At 41.4% G+C, this 24,364-nt stretch overlaps 2 protein-coding genes across 4 annotated transcripts in view; one reads left to right on the forward strand and one right to left on the reverse strand.

The window, feature by feature from the left end:
* Positions 1 to 367: 367 nt before the first annotated feature.
* On the reverse strand, positions 368 to 6,222 carry LOC134870183 (nuclear autoantigenic sperm protein-like). 3 transcript variants are annotated; one of them, XM_063892252.1, is made up of 15 exons: positions 5,990 to 6,222; positions 5,548 to 5,598; positions 5,338 to 5,451; positions 4,911 to 4,991; positions 4,544 to 4,656; positions 3,714 to 4,085; positions 3,448 to 3,494; positions 3,293 to 3,363; positions 3,046 to 3,119; positions 2,550 to 2,738; positions 2,195 to 2,346; positions 2,037 to 2,120; positions 1,854 to 1,928; positions 1,259 to 1,390; positions 368 to 564 (listed from the first exon to the last, which is right to left on the reverse strand). In XM_063892252.1, exons 1-15 carry the CDS (start codon positions 6,199 to 6,201, stop codon positions 526 to 528), a joined length of 1,806 nt encoding a protein of 601 aa, XP_063748322.1. In that variant the 5' UTR covers positions 6,202 to 6,222; the 3' UTR covers positions 368 to 525. The 3 variants fall into 3 exon arrangements, with proteins under 3 accessions (XP_063748322.1, XP_063748324.1, XP_063748323.1); XM_063892254.1 differs by lacking the exon at positions 3,714 to 4,085; XM_063892253.1 differs by lacking the exon at positions 1,259 to 1,390 and having other exon boundaries at positions 5,990 to 6,221.
* Positions 6,223 to 7,850: 1,628 nt separating this feature from the next.
* LOC134869300 (glypican-5-like) overlaps positions 7,851 to 24,364 on the forward strand; it is a 45,984-nt gene continuing 29,470 nt past the window's right edge. Inside the window, exons 1-7 of the mRNA XM_063890818.1 lie at positions 7,851 to 8,139; positions 11,930 to 12,091; positions 15,295 to 15,842; positions 17,968 to 18,150; positions 19,472 to 19,650; positions 19,822 to 19,881; positions 20,459 to 20,581. Of these exons, the coding sequence (XP_063746888.1) occupies positions 7,962 to 8,139; positions 11,930 to 12,091; positions 15,295 to 15,842; positions 17,968 to 18,150; positions 19,472 to 19,650; positions 19,822 to 19,881; positions 20,459 to 20,581 (1,433 nt within the window). The 5' untranslated portion in view covers positions 7,851 to 7,961. The remainder of the gene's footprint in view (positions 8,140 to 11,929; positions 12,092 to 15,294; positions 15,843 to 17,967; positions 18,151 to 19,471; positions 19,651 to 19,821; positions 19,882 to 20,458; positions 20,582 to 24,364) is intronic.

Here is a 24,364-nt window from a genome sequence, read left to right on the forward strand (position 1 = left end):
AGTTGGAATTTAAATCAAGATTAATGTGTAGCGAAACACTGTTAAGAGGCATCATGATTTTATTTAAAAAAAAACCACCAGATTTACAACTTGGTAAATTCCTAATTCTTTAGTTTGCTGTAACGTAATCATTGAAATTGCTGTGTCTCTAAAAAGACACAAGATCATTTTCCCCCGAGTACTGTGATAAGTGATCCTTTTGTTTTTATTGCATAATGGATCCTCTTATCATTTCACTTCTGTTGTAGCACTTTAATGTAATAATGTGGATGAAAAAAATGAGCATGTTTAATTAAACCTTGTTCATATTAAAGGGGAAAAATGCAATCGTGTTCGAGTAAAGATCAAAGAAAAGCCAACAACAAACTTACATCTGCAATTTTTTTTAATTCATTTTTACTACAAGTATACAAAACTGGACAGACAAACCTATGAAAATGGATCTTATTTACAGAAACAAAAGTGTCGAGGGGCTGGACAGGCATGCTGTGCTGGTTTCAGAGATCAGGAAAGAGGTGAGGGTGGTCACGCTGAAGACCCCACAGAGGCCGACGGGCTGGCAGACTACAGGAAAGAAAAGAAAGTTATACAACAATCAAAAGGCAAGACCGAGCGAGCTGCCTGCTCATCTCAAGTAAAGACGCTGCAGATTGCTAGTGAGTGTGGATTTCTCTACCTATTGAAAAGACTTCAGACCTTTCGTTTGTCCATGTAAAAAAGACAGTTCCACTGACAAATGAGTGTAAGGAAAATGGGAAGTTTTGAAGCTTGTCCAACATCTTAAGACAACCACAGTAACAGCCAATGCTGCATGTTCGCTTACAAGTGTCCTGTGGAAGAACACCATTATATTGAACAGTAATAAGAATAAAGTTACTTAAAAGTAACTTTGGAAAAAAATCTCTGGTCTTTTAACTTCTTTTGCAGAAAGGACGACAAACAGCAAAGGGTCAAAGACAAATATTCTTTCCAATGCAATGATATCATGCATGACAACCCATATACTAGTTTAGTCATCAAATAACCAAGGGCTCCTCCCAACTTCCTTGTGGGTTTCATGTACTTTTAATAAGCCTTCCGTCCTGGCAGACAGCGACATGCCAGCTTTTCCAGATTACGTCAAAGTAAGAGGGGCTGGAGCTCCAGCAGAAACTATGGGAAAGTAGTTGCTTCTCTATGTGGAGCATCGTCACAGCACAAACTTCAATCTGGAGTGCCGTCTTTGAAACGCATATAAAGACATTAGCCTATCACTCGCCTCCTGTGATTTGCCCTCCCGGACTCCATTGCCGTTGCTGGCACTAGAGTCACCGCTGCCATTAACTGTGGCTTCCTGTTTCGCTTGTTTAGCATCAGTGTCCTTCACTGGGCTCTCCTCCTCTGGTTTCCTCTGTGTAGAAACATAAAACCGGTGAGAGGGAGGGGGAAAGAGAAGAGTGGAAGCTACTGTGAAGAGGGAAACCAAATATGGCAAGTCAAGGTCAAACACTGTCATGCACACACAAGCTAAAATCAAAAGCCTTATTTACAGCATTGAGCCGTACCACAACCACAGTAACCGACAGAAGTCACCGTTCACACAAAAGCCACAACACACAGGCTAAAGATTGGCACGAGCAGAGAGCCATGACATCCCGACAACCAAAGCAGGCAAGCATGTTGGCCTATCAACATTAAGGGGGCATTGCAAGTTTCAACACATGTCATGTTTTGGGTTCTTAATGATTAAATGGTTGAGTTTCAGAAGGCAGGACGGAAAAACATGACTGGCCTTTGATACGTCAGGTATGAGGGTTGCAGCGATCAAGATGGAATTAAAAAACAAGTCGGTGGCAGCTTGCCAGGGGGCTCACCTTTTTCCTGACAAGATGGGAGATGTTTGAAACTGCTTTGGAAGACGAGGCGCTGTCCGACGACTTAACTGGGATCTGAGAAGGAAGAGTTTGATGTGTTTGCTTCAAAAGTTTGTAGGATCAGTTTTATTTCAGTCAGCTAAGCAGTAACAAGCTTTGAATTTTTAAATACCATGTCCTTACCTTGTTGACTGTTGCAAAAGCTGAAGATGATGAAGGGCCACCATTTTCACTTCGGAATGCTGATGAGGAGGTGGAGGCTCCGCCCTGAAAGAGATCAATCGTTAGGCGCTGAAACACTGGAATTACACTTGCAATTCAGACCATTGTCAGGTACTCACTAGTGTCTGCTGGATGGCGTGGGATGCAGCGCTGCCGGTTCTCTGGCTCTCCTTGGCATCCTCTACCTTTTCCTTGATGTCGGGCAGAAGCTGCTTCAGCTCCTCCATCTCGTTCTTGTCTTCTGCTGCCCCGATCGCCTCCTGCAACATGGCTATACACAGACAATGACGGATGAGTATGATAACACAGGATAACTGCAGGCCTACAGCTGCCATCAACTGAGGTTCAACTTTTGGAAACAGTGAAGTATTTTTAGTGACTAGACTATCAGTAACCTTATTTTTCACAATTACAGAGTCAAGGGCAAGGAAACACAGCTCTGAAAAACACACTTCTCCAAGAAAGACAGCTTACCCAGACGTGTCTCGATGACTTTAATGGAGCTGTTATAGTGCTGGATGGCCTGGCTGTACTGATCCATGTAGCACAGCGTAGTGGCGACGTGGTAGTGGGTTTCAGCCAGCAGGCGACTGTGGGGGGGCAGGTGCTTCAGCTGCAGGGCAAGACACTCCTGGAAGTCATCTAGCGCCTGGGGGTAGTTACCTGGAGATGGGACCACATGTCACAATGGGGCCACATTTAGCTGGCTCTGCAGTGGTAGCCACTCTGATTGTGAGTGACATAATACGCTCGTGTTAGTGGCATGTCGAGTTTAATCTATATAGCGGTGAAACACTGTTGAGCCCAAACTAAGTACCAATTATTATAGAGAACACAAGTTGGTGAAGGGCAAAGCCAAAATTCAACAAGCCAGGGTAAAATGATTTAAGATGTTCTTTGGAGGAGAGGGGAAAATAGGGCCAACAAGTAGTGTGACAAGTCAATCCTGGGAATGCTACATGAAACATACCCGATTCAGCACTGACTTCTCCGAGTTTCAGATATGTCTGGGCTGCCATCAGCTGGTCATCTTTGCCTTCCTTTCTGTGGGGGTGAAGAAACTGAATTAACTTAGCACATCCTCAAAGTCTGACTTTCTATGAAGTGACCTGCTTGAGCGGTATGAAGCTTTCTAGTCACTTCTTACAAATTCCGATTGCCTTGATTTTGCGCTATAGTTTTTACTCATTAGCGTCATCCAGCAATGTTGCACTTACTTTTTGTAGATGACCTTAGCTACTTCTAGCATCTCCCATGCCAACTGCAAATTTCCAACTTCTTCCTCTTCCTGAAAAGGTGCAGAGGCCGTATGTCAAATCAAAAATATACCCAATAATAAAAAAAAAAAAAAGAGAACAGTTTGGGATCTAACCTGTCCATTTTGCTCTCCATCCTCATCGTCGTCTTCGTCATCATCATCTGTTGAACAAAAGGATGATTACAAAGGGCTATAAAAGCATTTTCCCAGGCTGAGATTGAAGCTGAAGGCAAGCGTTTCCCCTAGAGTGCTTTAGAACTGCTCTAGTGAGTTTCCCCCTTTGCAACACCTTATTGTGTCCCATTTTAAAGATAAAGAAACTCCAAGATTGTGCTCCACCCTGCCACACCAAAAGTGCTCTGTATCAGACCAGCAACTGCCCTCTGATTCCTCATCGTCCTGTTCATCTGCCAGTTCGGATTCCCCGGTTTCTTCTTCCTCTGGCTTTCCATTAGTCTTCTCGCCGTCCTGCTCTTTTGGATCCTTTACACCATTGGATCTTTCTGCCACACCATTTACAGCAGCACCAGGGCTCTTCTCAACTGCGTTCACTTTTGGAACTGAACTATTTTCCTTCTTACTCACAGGAGAGCTAGATCCCTTCACCTCAGGTTTGCTCTGAGACACACAGTTTTCTTTTTTCACCTCAGTGGTGCCCTTTCCTTCCTCGGACTCCAGTTTGATGTCACCTGCCTCAGCCTTTTCCGCCATGGCATCATACACCTGGTTTCGTAGGTCATCTCTTGTTTCTTCTGCACACGGATGTCATGTGAAGAATACGGTCACATTCTATATTCACACTCAAGCTCAGTCAATTTTGACAAACACTTGTCAGGAAGCTTTCAACTCATGAGGGGAACAAGAGGAAAGTGTTAGGCCAATGCTATTTTTTTTTTTTTTATGTCTTAACTGGCAGTTAGCATAATTTGTTTTAATTTATATTAGTGTATCTGCATATCAGCTTAAAGGTCTAGTGTTTTCCCAGAACTGGGTTTAAGGAAATGCACAAAACACACAAAGCTTGACAAAGTTGTAATATATAAAACAGAAAACTGCCATGACCTACCAAACTAGAGTCACTAATTCTGCCTTGAGGGATCAGTATCGTGTCATTATTAAAAACACAATACAAGACTAAATGTATGGTGATAGCAAACACTTCTGAGCAAGCCCCCCCTTTATCTGGCAACCCTTTTTAATAAATACTGACCATCAAGATTGTTGGCACTCTCGATATTTGAGCTGTTCGGCTGCTCCTCCTCTTCTTCCTCAGACTCTTCTGGGACTCCCTCCAGGGCATTTCCAAGCACACTGTTCTCCATCCTAAGCAAAACAAAAAAAAGAAAAGAGTCAAGTCCAGAAAATGTCACTCTGAACCTTATTCAACAGTTGGCCTGACAGCAATTGGCCTTTGGTCAATGGTGGAGTTAAACTGAAGTCTAAGGTTTCATCATACACAAAAGGTAGATTAAGCACTTGTAACAGTAATTCAACAATAATCAAATGTACATCAATGTTCAGAAACTTGGCTTCATACAGCAAGTCATTTAAGAAGGAAGGCCATGCAATGATCATACCTGGCAAGCTCCAGGAGTGACTTCCCACACAGGAAGTGGGCTTCGCCACACTCCTCTGCTGTGTCCCCATACTTTGCAGCCCTGGCAGATAGACAACACAAATGTTAGGTGGAGTATGATTGTTGGTAGAGGTGGTGAGCCAGGTACAGTCTATGGTTAAATGACCAAACACACAACTGTACGGTAGTTACAAACTAAGATAACTATTGCACAAACGTTAGCATGCATTTCAGACTTCATATACATTTTAAAAGCATTTAGAAATGTTAAATACATTTTCTATTTCATTAATACAGACTTTTAGATTCCCAGAAAATAGTAAGAAGGGAAAACTAACAACCATTTTATTTTCAAATAAAGCTTGAAACAGTGTTAATAAAGTTCGCCATGTTGAGTGAGTCACATGGCGAACTATGGATGCACTCACAGCATGCCGCAGGCGTCCTGGAAGACTCTGACAGCAGAAACAACATCTCCCATCACTAGGTGCCTGTTCCCTGTGCCAATCAGCTTCTTTGCCTCCTCTGCAACGTCCACAGAGCTGCAGGGAAAAACAAAAACACGTGTATTCAAAGTAGGTCAACGTTGAATAGCAATGTTAAGAGATGCAGCGGGGGTTTTCCGTGTGGACAATCACCTGTCTGCAGCAGCTGCGGCTGATGAGGAGGAGCACGGCTTCTCCTCCGCACTGCAAAAGTCAAAGTTCACACTTTAGTTCAGTCAATGCAAACGCAAGCCAACTAATCTGATGATGAAGTACAACCACAATTGACACACCTAACCATTACAGTTGACTCATAGTTTCAGCTACGCTTGGAAATGTTAGCTAAGCTTTATTGTTGTTAGCGCCGTATGCCTGTTAGCCTACTAGCCTAACACAAGGGTGAACGTGATGCTTGTAAGCAGCACTCTATGCCACCACTCAATACGGTTAACAACCCACTGACTCTTAGTATTCAACCCAAGAAGTCATGCAACAACACAATGTAATTAACGTAAACCGTGTTATCTAGCTAAAAGCTACCTAGCTGTGTTTTCCCAGCGTACGGTATACAGTGAGAAAACGAAACAAGTCTTACCTCCCGTAGCTTGACGCGGTGGACGTTTCTTCTGGCATTATTTCAGGACGATAGTATACACTGTGGAGTGAGACAAGACGGACAACAGATATGCCTACTGTGAGGGTCTTTGTTGCCGCGCTTAAATACAGAAAAGACGGCTCCGTATTTCCGCTTAACTTCGAACGCGGGAGATTGCATTTAAAGGAGCCGCAGCGAGTACCATGATGCATTCAGGGCGCGTGGGAAAAACTGCAGAATCTAGAGAGCGTTTTAAACATTGGTGTTAAAGAAAACATTTGAGCGGCGTACTGATTGGCACATACAAGTCATAAATAATACCAAGTGGATATTGTATTTGAATTTCTATTTGATGAATACCATTTTATGACATATTAATACGTTTGTAGATGCTTTTGCTTGAGCTGAAACCCCTATTAAATCTAGCGTATGATGACCTGAACATTATTTTTATGCATAGATTACTTTAGTAAAAAGTCGACTGTGTGATTTAGATGTTGTACTGGTTTATCTCTAATGGTATGATTACCGATTTGGTTTGGTCTCATTCCACATTGGCGCAAATGCTTGGAGACACGGGTACGATTCCCGCTTGGCCGAAACGCCTATACACTAACAAACACTTCATGATAGATGCTCGACCAACTCTTAATACATTAAGTAGATTTAAAAAAACAAAACTTTTTGACTTGACTTGATTAGCTAATCTGTTCTTATATACGAACGCATTTTACTTAGAAGAACTTAATCAGATAAACTATTGCTAAATCTGTTGTTTAAAACTTCACCGTCAAACCCGTGATTAGTTACGAACTTCCATCTGAACGATCATGTAACAGTTAGTTTTTACAGAAAAGTTACTTCGAGATTTGAGTGTTTTGGCTTGGGTTAAAAAACATAAGCCTTTTTGTTGAAAGAGCACTTATCCCACTGTACGACGTTACAGCATTGGAACTAGACCAATCACACCGTGGGATCACAATAGACGTTAACCAGTCAGATCACGGGGTGACATTGTACAGAGCCTCCCACGCCACGGCGTCATAGGTGTGCCTGGTTACTTAAACAAAGTTAGCACTACTCCTCTTAATGGGGTAAATCTATTCAGCGAAACGTCAATAAGGTGCATCTTTAACTTTCGCTACTTTGTCAACCTAAACCAACTGGGATATTCCTAACTTCAGTTTAATGTCCTCTTGGTAGAATTAATGTCGAATAATGTTTTTGTCCAAATTGTAAGATAAGGAAAGGTAAGCTAACGTTTCTGAAACCGATCGCACAGATCGTCCTGCCTTAGTTTACTGCTAACAAGTTACTTTAGCCATCTACTATGAGTGTTATTGATTAACACAAAATGTCATTTTATTAGATAGTTACATAGTGGAGACGTCCATATTAAAGAATGACTGAATGAATATTGTGGTTCTTTTATTCAGGAGCTGTTAAAATGCCTCTGCTATGATCCAATAGAACCAGCAGGTGGCGCCCACGTATCACTATCAAACATTCTTTTCCTTAAGCCCCACTTAACTCACAACTTTCAGTCAAGTTTAATGGACAATATCTGCAAAATCAACAGTTATCTGTGAAAACCATGAGGAAACGTATTTTTTAAAACTCATAACTAAGTGAAATTGGAATCAATTACTTGAATTCCTTAAGTGTTTGTGTCATTATATCATTGGTCGTTTTCTTATCTGTAATAAGCTATTGTTAATATGTCGGCTGATGTACAGGAAACACGTATTCAAACTACACCATATTTATAAGTATGTTGAGTTCACATTTCAATTAAGATAGCTAATTGGGCTAAAGTGAGTGAGAGTCAGAGAGGGGAGGGCTCTGAGCTCCCGGTGGGCTCCAGACGGACTTGGTGGCTGCAGATGAAGTTTTTCAGTCATACTGCACCGTGGGACTTTTAGGAATTCATATTAACCTCCCAGACTTTCTATCTCCTCACTGACATGTTGCGATGTTCCGTGCAGCCTTACAAAACGTGGACTTGCTTTGGGTGATTTTGTTGTATTGTGTTTTTCTCCCGAACCCTGGCTGTGGATCAGCCGATGCAGACAGCTGTCATGAGGTGAAGACAGCCTACATGATGCGCCAGATAGGCCCGGTGGAGCTGGTGCCAGACAGGCCGGGAACAGGTCAGTGAGTCCGGCTGCAAACACCCTGATGAAAACACTGTAGGAGAAACAGCAAATGTTTTTTGAATAGTGGTCGAACTTTTTTTGAGTATAAACATATTGTTACAATTTTCCTTATAAAATAACATATTATTATTCCCTTATTAGAAATATCTGACACGGATTATATTTTACTCTGTTGATTTTAAATGGAAAATATGATGAGTTTATACATCAAAATGCAGTGTTTAATTAATCACACATTATAATCCATAATGTCATTTATCATAATTGAACACCAAGCAATTATGCTGCTTTTGATTTGAGTTAATGTATTTTGCTGAATACCTATTCATAACAGCAATTTAATGACCTAAAATTCTGCATTTTTATCAAGTGTTCCTTAATGAAGTAAAGGATCCAATTCTTCCTTTAAACCTGGGAATATATGAGCCCTACCACCCGCACTGCAATAAATATAACAAAGAACGCTATGACTATTACAAGTTATGCTGTTCCGTATCCCACACTTTCAGATTAATGTAATACAGCTGAACTTGGCCACTTTCCTTTGCTAAAAATAGTTGAAAATAATCACAATAGTTTCCATATGTATTATCTTTTTAATGTTTTAAATACAAGTAAATAAACTCAGTGTTAAATCAAATTTCAATGCATTTTATAGTCTGATTTTTGAATATCTCTACTGCTTTGATGTGTTGTAATACTTAATACATTGCTGTGTTGTAGCTCATGCAGAGTTTAAAGTCATAGCTTTAGAAAAGTAAAATATAAGGATCTTCACAGTGCAGCATAGGCTAACACTTCTAAGGGAGAGAAGTTATTTCTGTTGCAAACTTGCCTTTAACGTGTGTAGCACTTAAACAACTCTTGAAAGCATACTCTAAGCTATAAGTGGTGGTGTTAAAGATGCTGTATTCGAAATGCTCATGTGAGATTTTTCCTGGCTCATGAGAGTCTCTTTGCATAATATTACAGTCCTGCATTGAGTGAACGGCCACTTCTAAATTCCTGAAAACGACATCAACGTGCTTAATGTAACTGCACACAGAAAGGTGATCCCATGGTCTCACTTTGTCGCCAGTAATTTCAGATTTCCCAAGTGAAGTGGAGACAAGTGGAGGATGGTACAGGTCTCGGGTTAACAAGCTCCATTTTATTCTAATCTTGACATCACATAAACGGTCTCCCTGTCATAATTATACAATTCATGGACATGCATATGAATCAGATGTTATATAATCAGCAGACAGGAGCAACATCTCTGCCAAACAGCAGTCAATAAGCTGCATCAGAATGTCAAATCTAACTGTAAAACTATGTGTGTGTTGCTGCAGGACCTGTAAGCGTGCAATTAGCTTGTGATTGTTAACAGCTAGTTGACGATACATGGTGGTTACCTTTGCATTTTCAGGCTGAGGTGTCTGCTTATTATAGATGGTTTCACCAGTAGAATCTTAACACGTCATCCCTTCTCATCACAGTCCTTCGATCTGGTGTGGCCATACATGAATGAATGGGAAAGAGTTGTCATTGTAACTGTGTTTCCCCTTCAGGGAAATATCCACAATTGTGCTCTTGGCTCAAATACTATGGTGGGCTTTTCTTTCCAAAATAAAAGCTTAAAAAAGAAGGTTGTTTAAAAAAAAAATCCGCCTTAACCTACTAGAATTACTTTATGAATAAGAGCTTGAGGTCACATTAACGTACTGACCTTCCACATACAAATGCTCAACATTTAACACACGAGACAGGGATGACAATCCCACCACAAACAAACTGTATGATCACCACCTGTTATCATGTGAGTGAAATTCCCTACATACATCACGGGATGATGATGATGATGATGATGATGATGATGATGATGACGATGATGACGATGATGAACCTATTTCTATGACAATGAAATACATTTAAATGTTCAGTAAGCTCTGAAATTGAATTAGACAGTCATGCTATCTAAGTTAGTTTTGAAAACGTGTTTCCGGTTAGCCGGTGGGAACTTGAATAGCCAAAAGTTTGACACAGACCTGTTGTGTGTATGTATGAATGTATAAATGTATGTATATGCGTGCGTGTGTGTGCGTCTGTGTATGTGTGGCTCATCTTTCTTCCCTTCCTTTGATCAGCTACTTTATAGCTTGGCTTACAGCAGTCCAACTGCCTATGACACACACACACACACACACACACACACACACACACACACACACACACACACACACACACACACACACACACACACACACACACACACACACACACACACACACACACACAGAGTGGTGAGTCTGAAGTGTTACCCACTGTGAATGTCATCATGTCAGGTCCCAAACGTCTCATTGTAGAACTATTTTTAGGCAAGTCATGAAGTCTTGCACTGATTGCTTTTAGATGACTGGCCCCTCTGTATTTAACCAATTGAATTGAATAACAAGACAGATCAATGCTGGTTTGTAATGAGTTGGGCTGAGCAATATACTGTATAGAAATGTCATCATCTGAAGCTAGATGTCGTCATAGATGTTTGATATCGTAACATCTAAAGACTGTCATGGTATTTGGTTATCTCCAACCTTTTTATTTATGGATAGCATATAGAACTTTTTTTGAATCTCAAAACAACCTTTTTTACCACTGAATAACTTTCAAAGAACCCAGATGTGTATTGGTGTAAGAGATTCTTAAGATTTATTCTCTGAAACAGATATGGCATGTCAACTCCAGGTAGGGAATGAAGCCTTACCCCAAGTGAAGGATTTCAAGTATCTCGGGGTCTTGTTCTCGAGTGAGGGAACAATGGAGCGTGAGATGGGCCGGAGAATCGGAGCAGCGGGAGCGGTACTGCAGTCGCTTTACCGCACCGTTGTGACGAAAAGAGAGCTGATCCAGAAGGCAAAGCTCTCTGTCTACCGGGCCATCTTCGTTCTTACCCTCACCTATGGTCATGAAGGATGGGTCAGGACCGAAAGAACGAGATCGTGGATACAAGCGGCCGAAATGGGATTTATCCGCAGGGTGGCTGGCATCTCCCTTAGGGATAAGGTCAGAAGTTCAGTCATCCGGGAGGGACTCGGAGTAGAACCGCTGCTCCTTCACGTTGAAAGGAGCCAGTTGAGGTGGTTCGGGCACCTAGTGAGGATGCCACCTGGGCGCCTCCCTAGGGAGGTGTTCCAGGCACGTCCAGCTGGGAAGAGACCGAGGGGTAGACCTAGGACCAGGTGGAGGGATTATATCTCTTCGCTGGCCTGGGAGCGTCTTGGAATCCCCCAGTCAGAGCTGCTCCGATGTGGCCAGGGAAAGAGAAGTTCGGGGCTCTCTGCTGGAGCTGTTACCTCCGCGACCCTGACGGAAAAGCGGGAGAAGATGGATGGATGGAGATATGGCATTGCTTTTTTTTCATTAGAAACTTGATGAGTATGCCTACACAATTTGCTAACTTGAGTCATGTTTAAGGTTGATAGAAAGCTATAAAGATTTCATGACACAGCTCTGTGTTACATAAGACTGAACTTTTCTCTGAGGGTAAATAACGCAGAACCTGAAGCTTAGTCACAAAACAGTCTGCCTGTAGTACTGTCAGAAAGGTGTCCCTCAGGTTCTGAGTCATTGAACAAATCTGAGGCAGTGAAGAAGAAAAGGATTTAATAACTCATGGCTATTTAGTGACAGTAACAGTTCAAACCATGCCTACGTATTTCAGCCATTAGAGCCTCCATCAGGGTAAGTACAAAATGGATGCATTTGGGTTGTTTTCAAGCTTTTTCTATTTCTTCTTCTCTTTTAGATGAGTCTCTCCGCGTGTGTGTCCACCCGGGGCCCAGCTGCTGCACCAGTAAGATGGAGGACAGCTACATGGCGGCTGTGCGCAGTGAGACCCAGCAGAAGATGCGATCCTACAGCTTCGAGCTGAAGTACCTGATCGCTGGACACATGAAGGCCTACCAAGGTGAGGCAGGAGGGGTGGGTGTGGACCAGAGAATACTATACGTAATAATGCATGTTCTGGACTTTAGAAGAGAAAACAATCAGGAAATTGAAAACAAATGTCTGTTGCTGGATAAAGGCGTGCTAAAAGAGCAAATAACGAATGGAAGCACACATGTTTTTTTTTTATTCCTCACTTCCTTCTGAATTTTCTTTAATATAAATCCTCAAAATGGGTGAGTCAACTCTCTCTTTTTTATGAGCACAAACTAAAGAGTCATTTGTTTCCTTTTTGTTCATATCATTTAAATTCAACATTTTATTTGGAATTTAAACTTAACAAGTAATAATAAAGGAATAGGATTTTCCACTTTTTTCCACTTACGTTGCCAGAATATCAGAAAACAAAGTATTTTAATTTATATCCATATTAAAATGATCATGATGAATTAGTTTTCCTTCAGGATTTAGCAGTAATAAGCTGCTTCGGTGCTTGCAGAATGTAAATCAATGTGACTTTAACAGCAGTGGTGATTCTGGTATTTTAACTGTTCCGTCAAGTGCCTGTAGCCCCCCTGCCACTCTCACTTTGTGTGTTCATCATGAAATTGCTAGTTTGTGTCAGGGTGGTGGTGTGAGGCCAGTTTATTTTGTGAGGCGCCACAGTGGCTAGCCAAACAAACAACTGATGTCCGATTGAATCTTTGAGAGAGCAAACTCTCAGAGGGAGCAGCGGAAAACTTTGTTACAACTCTGCGCTCTCTTTCCCTTGTCCGTCTGTCTCTGTCGCTGCCATAATCAGGTTTTGTTCTTGACCAATGAGAGAGCGAGGGACGGAGAATGTTTACATTCAGTACGTATCCGCAGCAAAGTGTTGTTGCTGTGGGCAACAGCCGGTCCCTAACGGGCTGCTCTGAATAGAAGGAAGAATACACTGCTTGTCCACTTGTCTCTCAACGCTATTCACCAGTCTGTGTGTGTGCGATAGAATGAGCCTGTGTGTGTATGCATGAATGTGTGTGTGCGTGTCGTGCAGAGATTATGAGATGGACAGAGTTGATGAAACCCGGCAGACAGACATGGCAAACATGTACCTCTCTGTTTTTTTTTGTCTCCCTATCTCCCACTCTCTCCTCCCCTGCTACATCTGAATGCACTCAGGCTCCATTTCAGCTGCTATTTATGCCCAACGGATGGCTGAACCATCCATGGGTAAAATTAATGCAAAACACCCATACACAAAGAAGGGCTCAACAAGGCCAGGGCCGCAGCAAGGGAGATGAGGCAAGTTTAGAATGTTCTGCGTTTACGTGTGGTTTACACTATAAAATATAGTCAAATCAGACATAAAACTGATTTTATAATTAATCCAAGGAGATGTTTTATTTGCACATGATCTGCGATAGATAAGATCTCTGAAAATTCAATGGAAGTAAATGGGATTTCAAACACACCCAAAAAAATTATAGAGCACAGCAGGTCGAGAAGAAATTGTCAAAGTATTAATTTAGTTGGGTGAAAGTGATTTTCAGAGGTGGGAGAAGTACTTGGATCTAGAACTACTAGAGTGTAGAATAAGTGTGTGTATGTGTGTTTAAATATGTGTCTGCATGCTTGCGTGTGTTTCTCCTGGCGCTGTAAGACCCCTCGTGCCCTCTCCACCACGGTGCAGCTGCCATCCAATCACAGGGGGTAAAGAGCTAATCACATGACCCCAGAATAGTCTCTGCTGTGTCACTTGATGCCAACTGTATGTGTGTTGCTATTGCCAGGACATGGGTATGCTAACACATAAAGTGAGGGGTTTTCACTCAGTCACTGCTGCTCTAACCCCCCCCCCCCCATCCAACAAATGACATGACGTGAATTTGCATATAGCTCCTTGATAGTTCTTATCATTTTCTTATTTAGCAAATGTGTAAGTTATTTGAGCAATTCCCTAATAAATTGCCATGACACGGGTCACTTGGAGGGTCATTTGGCAGCAGCTGTGATAGTGAAAGCAGTTAAGACAAACACACACACACACACACACACACACACACACACACACACACACACACACACACACACACACACACAGTGAGTCACAGATACCTTCCTCTTACTGTTACTGCCAGTTGTGTGTGTGTGTGTGTGTCAGGATGCCATCATATTGACATCACCTTTTTCACTTGGGAAGTTTTAAACATAGACACACACACACACACACACACACACACACACACACACACACCATTGGCAGGCAGCCTCTGTTAAGCGTGCTCTCCACTTTATTAGCCTGTCAGAGGAAATACAGTGGATCCTGAGATTGGGGCCCCTCATTATCACCTGTCTATAGATAACAGGGAAGTGAAAAGGAGCTTTGCGATGAATTAGGTTGTGGGCTATTCTGGCTCCCATGAGGCAGGATAGTGTCAGTCCAAGGTTAGTGGAATAGACACTGTAACAATGAAAACTAATAAATAGATATTGTATGGAAACGCCTCTTCTTACAGGTTAAAATTACATATACTGTAGGTAACTTATGCCCCTATTTGATAAACGACCATATGTTTTATAACAACCTCAGTTACTATCAGTTATAGTACCATTTGTTATGTCTTACATTACATATTAACTACAAAAAAAGGGGTTCTTTAAGATATACAGTGAATAGCTTTATGATAATATAATATCATTTTTTGCGTTGCATTTGATTTTTGTCTTGCATAATTCACTTATGGCTTTGAGTGAATTATACGACATTTTGACATTTATAATTTATAACAAAACATAAAGCTGTACCCATAATTGTAGCGGATATCTTTTGGTATTGGAAAGGGTTGAAGGTTCTTGTTGTTTAAGGTTTTAGTTCTATTTATCTCTAACCAAGACAATTTGAACAGTAGCAATTACATGGAGAAGGTTTTTGATCATAAATTTTTGCAACCACTTTTGGCCCAACTGAAATTGCGCAATCCAAATTGTGAAGGATCCTAGACTTTTAATTTAGGATCCTCATAAGGTTCAACCTTAACTACAGTTGATTTAAATTTAACATCACCCAAAATAAGGAATGTGCTAACTGTCTAACAGTTTCTAACATCTGATAATTGTGGTTATATTCCTTTCAGTTACTGTACATTCATGACTTTATCATACAGTTTTTTTTACTATTGCACATGATAACATAAAATTGATATTTGTCTCATTCCCTATCTCTCTATCTCTGTCTTTTTCCAGAGACCTTTGAGTCACTGGTATCCTTCACATCCAACCTGACCAGCACTCTTTTCGACAGTGCTTACTCTGCACTGGCATCCGACTGCCGCCCCATTGTGTTTCAACTGTTCAGCGACATCAAACGACACCTTTCCGGGGACTCTAAATCCTCATTGGACACCGCTGTGCGTCGGTTCTACAATGATCTTTTCCCGTTGGTCTACCGTCGCCTGCTGAACCCTGGGATCGGCCACATGTCACCCAAGTCCCATTCCTCCCCCTCCACCAATCACGATGACTGTCTGCGGATGACGCGGCAGGATGTCAGCCCGTTCGGACCCCATCCTCGCCTTCTGGTCAGCGGCCTGTCCCGTGCGCTCAGGGCGGGCCGAGCAGTGAGCCGACTGCTGAGACTGGCCGGAGAGGTCGTGAACGCAACAGAGAAGTTGACATTATCCAGAGAATGTGGGCGGGGCTTAGTGAGGATGCAGTACTGCTCCCACTGCAGAGGGATGACTCTGATACGGCCCTGTACCGGACTGTGTGTCAACATTATGAGAGGATGTCTGGTAGGTGTTTGAATGTTGTGCATTTACCATGTGTGTATGCTGGATGACGGTTTAAATTAAGATGCAATAATATGGAGCTAGTGGAATGAGGAAATTAGCTTAGTTTAGCAAAAAGACAGTTAGACTGGCTTGGTCCGAAGTAAAAAAAACTTACAACTATGCCAACAACTTTCAATGATTTCACTGGGAGTTACACTCACCGGCCACTTTATTAGCTACACCTTGCTTGTACCGAGTTGGACCCCCTTTTGCCTCTAGAACTGCCTTAATGCTTCGTGGCATAGACTCAACAAGGTGCTGGAAACATTCTTCAGAGATTTTGGTCCATATGTACATGATAGCATCAAGCAGTTGCTGCTAATTTGTTGGCTGCAATATCCATGCATAAAACTCTCAATCCACCACATCCCAAAGGTTCTCTATAGGATTTAGATCCTGGTGACTGTGGGGGCTCTTTTAGTACAATGAACTCATTGCCATGTTCAAGAAACCAGTTGGAGAAGATCTGAGCTTTGTGACATGGTGCGTTATCCTGCTGGAAGTAGCCATCAGAAGATGGGCACACTGTGGTCATAAAGGGATGGACATGGTCCGCAACAGTACTTAGGTAGGCTGTGGCATTTAAACGATGTGGTCAAGTGGTACTAAGAGGCTAGAATTATGCCAAGAAAATATCCCCGACACCATTAACCGCCACCACCAGCCTGAACCATTGATACAAGGCAGGGTGGATCCATGCTTTCATGTTGTTTACGCCAAATACTGACCGTCAGAATGTCGCAGCAGAAATTCCTTCCTTGTTCTTGGTATCGAGTAGTTATTTGAGTTACTGTTGCCTTTCTCAGTCTGGCCATTCTCCTCTGGCTTCTGGCATCATCTCTAGGCATTTCCGCCCAGAGAACTGCCGCTCACTGGATATTTTCCCTTTTTTGGACCATTCTGTGTAAACCCTAGAGATGGTTGTGAAAATCCCAGTAAATCAGCTGTTTCTGAAATACTCAGAACAGCCCGTCTGGCACCAACGACCATGCCACATTCACTCACTTTAATCACCTTTGTTCCCCATTCTGATGCTCTGTTTGAACTTCACCAAGTCGTCTTGACAATGTCTAATTGCATTGAGTTGCTGCCATGTGATTGGCTGATAAGATATTTTCGTTAACGACCAGTTGAACAAGTATACCTAATAAAGTGGCCAGTGAGTGTGCATGCATTAAGACCATTTCCCAAAATGTGACACTTATCCTTTAAATGATCTTGCTCTTAAACTTCCTGCATCTTCCAAAGTACAACAGACAGAGACAGACATATATATATATAGATATATAGATATATATATATATGTGTGTTTGCTTCTTTAAAACATATTGTAGTTCCAGATTACGGGGTTAGTAAATGTTAATCTAAAGTTATTATTCTCTGTAACGTGTGTGCATAATGGAGCAGACTCTGGATAGTATAGCAAAACTTGTCTTAGTAAGGCTCCCATGTCTCACATTTCTGAATCACTCATTCACAGCATTTTGTAAATCAATAAATCATTTCCTCATTAAGTTTTAGACTGACAAATAACAAGAGCATTGCCAAGAGAACTGGCAGTGTCTTCTGTGCATCTTACTTCGCTGCTTCGACTTTTGCTGGACAGCTTTAACAGCGCCCACAATAGACAGACTTGGAAGATGGCGCTTTACATCCCGCGTGAGAGTATCTTGGAAGCAAAGGAAGCGTGGTGGTAAAACAACTTCCCATCATGTTTATCCTCTTCAGTGAAGTCAGGGGAAGGCAGACGGAGAAGTAGGAACAGCCTCGCCGTGACAGAAGGCATCTCGGCTTATGTGAAACTCTGTCCTGTCAAGAGATAGAAACTGCTTGTCATCTTGATCATTGGCTTATTTCCTTCTATCTTATTGTTTTTCTTATTATAGCAAAGTGTCCCAATCTGTGACTTGTGTCTTGATTCTGAGCATAATATGTACAGAACATTTTAGCCAATTTACCAAACTAAACTTGTTTTCTAACTCCTTGTTTGTTTCCACATTTCCCACCTCTATATTCCCTTTAACCTCCCCCTCTCTCTTCACTATTATCATGTCTCCTCTTTCCTTGTCCATCCTATATATTGTAGGTGGGGGTATCAGAGCTTGGCGCCCCCTGGGGGAGTCTGGTGGTGTTGCTCCAACGGTTAGCTGCCATGTTAGCAACAAGCAGCAACCACAACAGCATGGAGTTAGCGCTGTTAGCAGTCCGGAATCACGTGAATGATGCTATACTGCACGCTCAGCTGCACGGGCCACGCATTACAGCCACAGTAAGCAGAGGGTAGGGGGGGGTAGTATATCCAGCTGTGGTTAACTTATAGGCTCTGTACTTGTAATTGTAAGTTGAACACTTTTGGGATTCTGGATATTGATAGAAGTCTATTGAAAAAGGTTTGAATGCTAAAAAAATTGTGCCCTTCAAAAGTTTAAAATAAACTGATTAAACTGATTGCTAAACCATCCTTCCTTGTATATCCCAATAATATAGTCATTTGAATTTTGGACACAGAGGGAGGAAGGTTTTCTTTCAGCCCGGCAGTTGAGTTTCTTTACAAAAGCCTTATACCTCGATGGGCTAAAAACAGCCTAATTCTTCAGAGAATCTGGGGTTCCCCTCAGTCTGTGTGTGTGCGATTGTGTATGTGAGTGTGAATACAGATCCAGTGCCAGACAAAGACTCTGGTTGGCGGGACAACGAATACCCAGAATGCAGCTTGGTTCTGAGTGATGAGAAAGTTTCTGTGGCTAATCTCTGGACAAACAGACGACACACAAACACATGCATGTATGCACACACTGTTGGAGGAGGAAATAGAGTAGCCATCCAACTTTGAGAGAACATTGTGGACTTAGTAGAGTAGATTCCTGAGAGGTAAACAAACATACACAGGCATAATCACACTGCTAATTGTGGCTAATACGAAAATAGCACTTAATTGAATATTTGATCAAGCTTCTTATTCATTAGACACTTCATTAAAAAGGAAACCCCTGAACATTTAACGATGTTTGTGCAGCAGCTAAAGTTGAGAGAGGAATTACTAGACAGCAGTAATTCCTGTAAACAAGGAAAAACACTGTTGATAAGATTGAATTTTAGTGGCCTCTGTAATACATCTTGTGTTGTGCTCTACTGTGTTGGATCTTTTAGGTAAATGTGTTAATTTTATGGTACTGGATTAGTAATTACCAACAAAGTGTACTTAACAATATCCGGAAGATTACATGGGAAGATTTTGGGCCCCCGCTTGAAATAAATGTATGATTAATAAAAATTATGATTTTTGTCACAATGACTAAACTACAAAACTATCACCAGAGCCAGTTGTAAACGCTAACACTATATTCTGCATTTGATAGTTAGTAAAAACTTTACTCACTATGCAACAATCACAGTCTTATATTTGAAACAATTAACAATGACCACTGTATAATAAATGGTGCTGAATTTGACCCTATTTTAATGATCTACTAAACACACATTAAAGATATGATGGATGGTGTCAATGGGGGTATCTGAGCTTCTCTGGTAAGAAACTGCACATCATTTTGAATTATTCTAAAACAGCTAAAACACAATCTGTTCTTCAGGTAGAGAAGGTATGTGGACCCCAGGCAGTAGGTCCCTTAATGCCAAATGCAAATCCCATCAACTGGCAGTATACAGCGTCTGTGAGCCCTGCTGCATCAGTGACGTCAGAGAGGTCAGATGTGACATCGCCGCCCTCAGCAGGTCCTGCTTCTCATCGTCTGCCGCCACAATCCAGGAGGTGAGTCACATACATCTGATGAAATGTCAGAGTGAGAATATCTGGAGCAAGTGAGAATGTATCCACAGAAAGTGAAATAAACTTTGGAAGAAAAAATGACACAACCTTCCATCGTAGGAGAGGAAAATCAAACTTTTTTCTGTGCTTGTTTGTGTTTGTGTATCGAAACAGGCCATTTCCCCTTAAAGGCTCCAGAGGAGACAAAAGTCGAAGCCTGAAAAAACTGTCTAGGTAAATACATCCACATTAGCTGCATTATCTGAATTATTGTCAAAAGAGTTTTTCTTAACTTGGTTATGTTTTGTATGTCATTTTCTCCATTCTGTCTATTCATATGCCCTTGTCTAAAGAATTCTTATCTGTTAAGACTTACAATTACACCCTGAAATGAACAATTATTCACAGCGTGCAAATAAAGTGCAAAGGCGCTATTGTGACTAAACTTTTAATTATCTTTATCTTTATTGGCATTTGAATTATACAACATAGTTATCATTTAATTTCTCCTAAAGGATAGATCCATATCCTAGAGGTAAAACTTTGACAAAATAAAACCTGGGATCAGAAAACTCATTAAACTAAAACCTTCATATCAGATCTTCATTACAAAGTCTTTATCAAAAGTGCTGTGAGGTTGTTTCCCCTCCCCTTGTTGCTCTCAACTTGGTAACTTTCGGGAGGGATTTCAGAGGGAACTGTACATGACAAGTCTGAATTGAAACAAATAATGGTAAATGATACAATGGACTCACTAACCACCAACAAACCATGCAATCAACTGTGCACTACTGTCTCTGTCTCTTTTAAGGGAGTTTGAGGGCTCCATCCAGCGGTACCAGTGGTTTTTCTCTGAGCTGCCAGAGATGCTTTGTGAAAGTGAGATGGAGGTTGAGCAGCACACATGCTGGAGTGGTCAAGACGTCGTAGAAAGGTGTGTGTCACATTACATTCATTTGTAACTAAAAATGTATTTCCAGCAGAGGTGGGAGAAGTACTCAGATCCGTACTAGAGTGTAGGAATACTCTGTTATGAGTAAAAGTCCTGGATTCAAAATGTTACTCAAGTAAAAGTACAAAAGTATTAGCATCAAAATATACTTAAAGTACCAAAATTACTCATTTTGCTGATCGGTCCATTTCCCATTCATATACAGTGGGGCAAAAAAGTATTTAGTCAGCCACCAATTGTGCAAGTTCTCCCATTTAAAAAGATGAGAGAGGCCTGTAATTTTTATCATAGGTACACTTCAACTATGAGAGACAGAATGAGAAAAAAAAATCCAGGAAATCACATTGTAGGATTTTTAATGAATTAATTGGTAAATTCCTCGGTAAAATAAGTATTTGGTCACCTACAAACAAGCAAGATTTCTGGCTCTCACAGACCTGTAACTTCTTCTTTAAGAGGCTCCTCTGTCCTCCACTCGTTACCTGTATTAATGGCACCTTTTGAACTCGTTATCAGTATAAAAGACACCTGTCCACAACCTCAAACAGTCATACTCCAAACTCCACTATGGCCAAGACCAAAGAGCTGTCAAAGGAGACCAGAGACTAAATTGTAGACCTGCACCAGGCTGGGAAAACTGAATCTGCAATAGGTAAGCAGCTTGGTGTGAAGAAATCAACTGTGGGAGCAATATTAGAAAATGGAAGACATACAAGACCACTGCTAATCTCCCTCAATCTGGGGCTCCACGCAAGATCTCACCCCGTGGGGTCAAAATGATCACAAGAACGGTGAGCAAAAATGCCAGAACCACACGGGGGGACCTAGTGAATGACCTGCAGAGAGCTGGGACCAAAGTAACAGAGGCTACCATCAGTAACACACTACGCCGCCAGGGACTTAAATCCTGCAGTTCCAGACGTGTCCCCCTGCTTAAGCCAGTACATGTCCAGGCCCGTCTGAAGTTTGCTAGAGGGCATTTGGATGATCCAGAAGAGGATTGGGAGAATGTCATATGGTCAGATGAAACCAAAATAGAACTTTTTGGTAAAAACTCAACTCGTCGTGTTTGGAAGAGAAAGAATGCAGAGTTGCATCCAAAGAACACCATACCTACTGTGAAGCATAGGGGTGGAAACATCAGGCTTTGGGGCTGTTTTTCTGCAAAGGGACCAGGGCGACTGATCCGTGTAAAGGAAAGAATGAATGGGGCCATGTATCGTGAGATTTTGAGTGAAAACCTCCTTCCATCAGCAAGGGCACTGAAGATGAAGCGTGGCTGGGTCTTTCAGCATGACCATGATCCCAAACACACCGCCAGGGCTACGAAGGAGTGGCTTCGTAAGAAGCATTTCAAGGTCCTGGAGTGGCCTAGCCAGTCTCCAGATCTCAACCCCATAGAAAATCTTTGGAGGGAGTTGAAAGTCCGTGTTGCCCAGCGACAGCCCCAAAACATCACTGCTTTAGAGGAGATCTGCATGGAGGAATGGGCCAAAATACCAGCAACAGTGTGTGAAAACCTTGTGAAGACTTACAGAAAACGTTTGACCTCTGTCATCGCCAACAAAGGGTATATAACAAAGTATTGAGATGAACTTTTGTTATTGACCAAATACTTATTTTCCACAATCATTTGAAAATTAATTCATTAAAAATCCTACAATGTGATTTCCTGGATTTTTTTTCCTCATTTTGTCTCTCATAGTTGAGGTATACCTATGATGAAAATTACAGGCCTCTCTCATCTTTTTAAATGGGAGAACTTGCACAATTGGTGGCTGACTAAATACTTTTTTGCCCCACTGTATATTATATGTTTTGTTTATACTGGTCGATGTATTGATGTCTTATCAAAGCTGGTAAAGGTGGAACTAATTTGTATAATTTACTGCTGGGTAGAATGTGAATTTACTCCAGGTTTAACTAAAGTATTTTTTAACTGTTGATCATATTGTTTATCATTAATCTATATCTGCAAAGTAACTAAAGGTACCACATAAATGTAGTGGAGTAAAACTACACCGTTCACCTCTGAATTGTAGTAGAGTAAAAGTACAAAGTAGCATAAAATGGTACATACTGTAAATAGAGTACTTGAGTTAATGTACTTAGTTACTTTCCTAGTTGAGAAGGACGTACCAAACACCACGCATGTAATGTAGTTGTTCCAACATCACATGTGATCCTTTATGACTTCTTGAGTAAACCCCATGTATTGCATTTAATGTTCGTATAGCTCCATATTTGAAAGAACTTCATCTAATTTTAGATCAAATATGCTGGAGTGAAAAGCTAAAGCAGAACAGGCCAAACTAAAGAAATGTATCCTCAGAGGTTTTGATGTAAAGAAAATTGAATTTAACATAAGGTTAAGGCCTCATTCACAAACTGACATTTAAGGCATGTGCAGGACTCCATGTTAATCCAAGATGCTGCATGGTTAATTTGTTCTTCAATAATGGGCTGCTGATTCAGAGTTGTGCCCGGCTCTCTGTACAGCCACCTGCCCAGAAGCTTCAGCATACTGCAGCAATATGGATGTACAGTAGGGAGTATATTTGTCCCAGTGCCCTGTAGCATATAGTCACAGTTTCAGTGTAGCAACCCAGCGGGACTGTGAGACAGATGTTAAGGGCCACCTTTGATTGTATTTCTACTCAACTGCTCCACTGGTGTAAATCATTTAAACTCTGAAATCAAAGTGAAATCTCCAAATTGCTTTTGAGAAGCTCTTGTAACATCGGTGGAATTGCATTTTTCTACATTTTTCTGAAATGGTATTGAACACCAGTAATGAGTTATTCACTTTCCCAGTCCATCCATGACAGTGTCTCAATTTGAGTCTGAATGATTTTTGATTTTACAAAAGTGAAGTGTGTGTGTGTGTGTGTGTGTGTGTGTGTGTGTGTGTGTGTGTGTGTGTGTGTGTGTGTGTGTGTGTGTGTGTGTGTGTGTGTGTGTGTGTGTGTGTGTGTGTGTGTGTGTGTGTGTGTGTGTGTGTGTGTTTGTGCATTCTTATAGTTGGCAGGCTGGGGGTGGGGGGGGTGACAGGGTTGTGAAGGTTAGAGAGTTCGTTTCCAGAGTCTTTCTCATGGTGATTACATTGGCAGCTTAAACTGGTAACAAGACAAATGGGCACAAATAAACGCACCAACACACACACATTCACAGGCGTGCACTCAAACGCACATTCATACACACGTAACGACTAACACACCTACCAACATGCACCCTGCAATACACACATAATGAGATGTTGTGTTCATCTGACATGTCACCAAACATGGGCCTTTCTTTTTTTCATTTACTTTTTACTGTAATGTTGTATCAAACATTGTTACAGCATACTGTACCTTGCATCATTACATGAATGACAATCTGTTCATCCTTTTCAGCAATGCCGACACAAATAACAGATACGTAAAAGAAAATAATATTAAAGGAGAATGAACAATTAGGGACCGGTCATTTCTTTGCAGAGTTAAGAATCTGTGAAAACAAAATGAGGCCTATAGAGCGTTACATAGTGAGTCCACTTTTCCAAGTATGAAGTAAATTGCTCCAGTTTATGATTGCCAAAAGCAGTTATCTTTTCCATGTTCCATTGTGATGTCCATTCATCCATTCAGAGTTGGGCTATCCTTGTATAACCATTTCCTGGTTAATGCCTTTTGTAGCAGCAACCAGCAGAATGTTTCATGAATATTTCTCCTTTCTCAACCATTCCTGTGGCAAAATCCCAAAGTATAAAATCTTGATCTCCAG

This window comes from Eleginops maclovinus, chromosome 9 (assembly GCF_036324505.1).
Source record: "Eleginops maclovinus isolate JMC-PN-2008 ecotype Puerto Natales chromosome 9, JC_Emac_rtc_rv5, whole genome shotgun sequence".
Taxonomy (NCBI): Eukaryota; Metazoa; Chordata; class Actinopteri; order Perciformes; family Eleginopidae; genus Eleginops; species Eleginops maclovinus.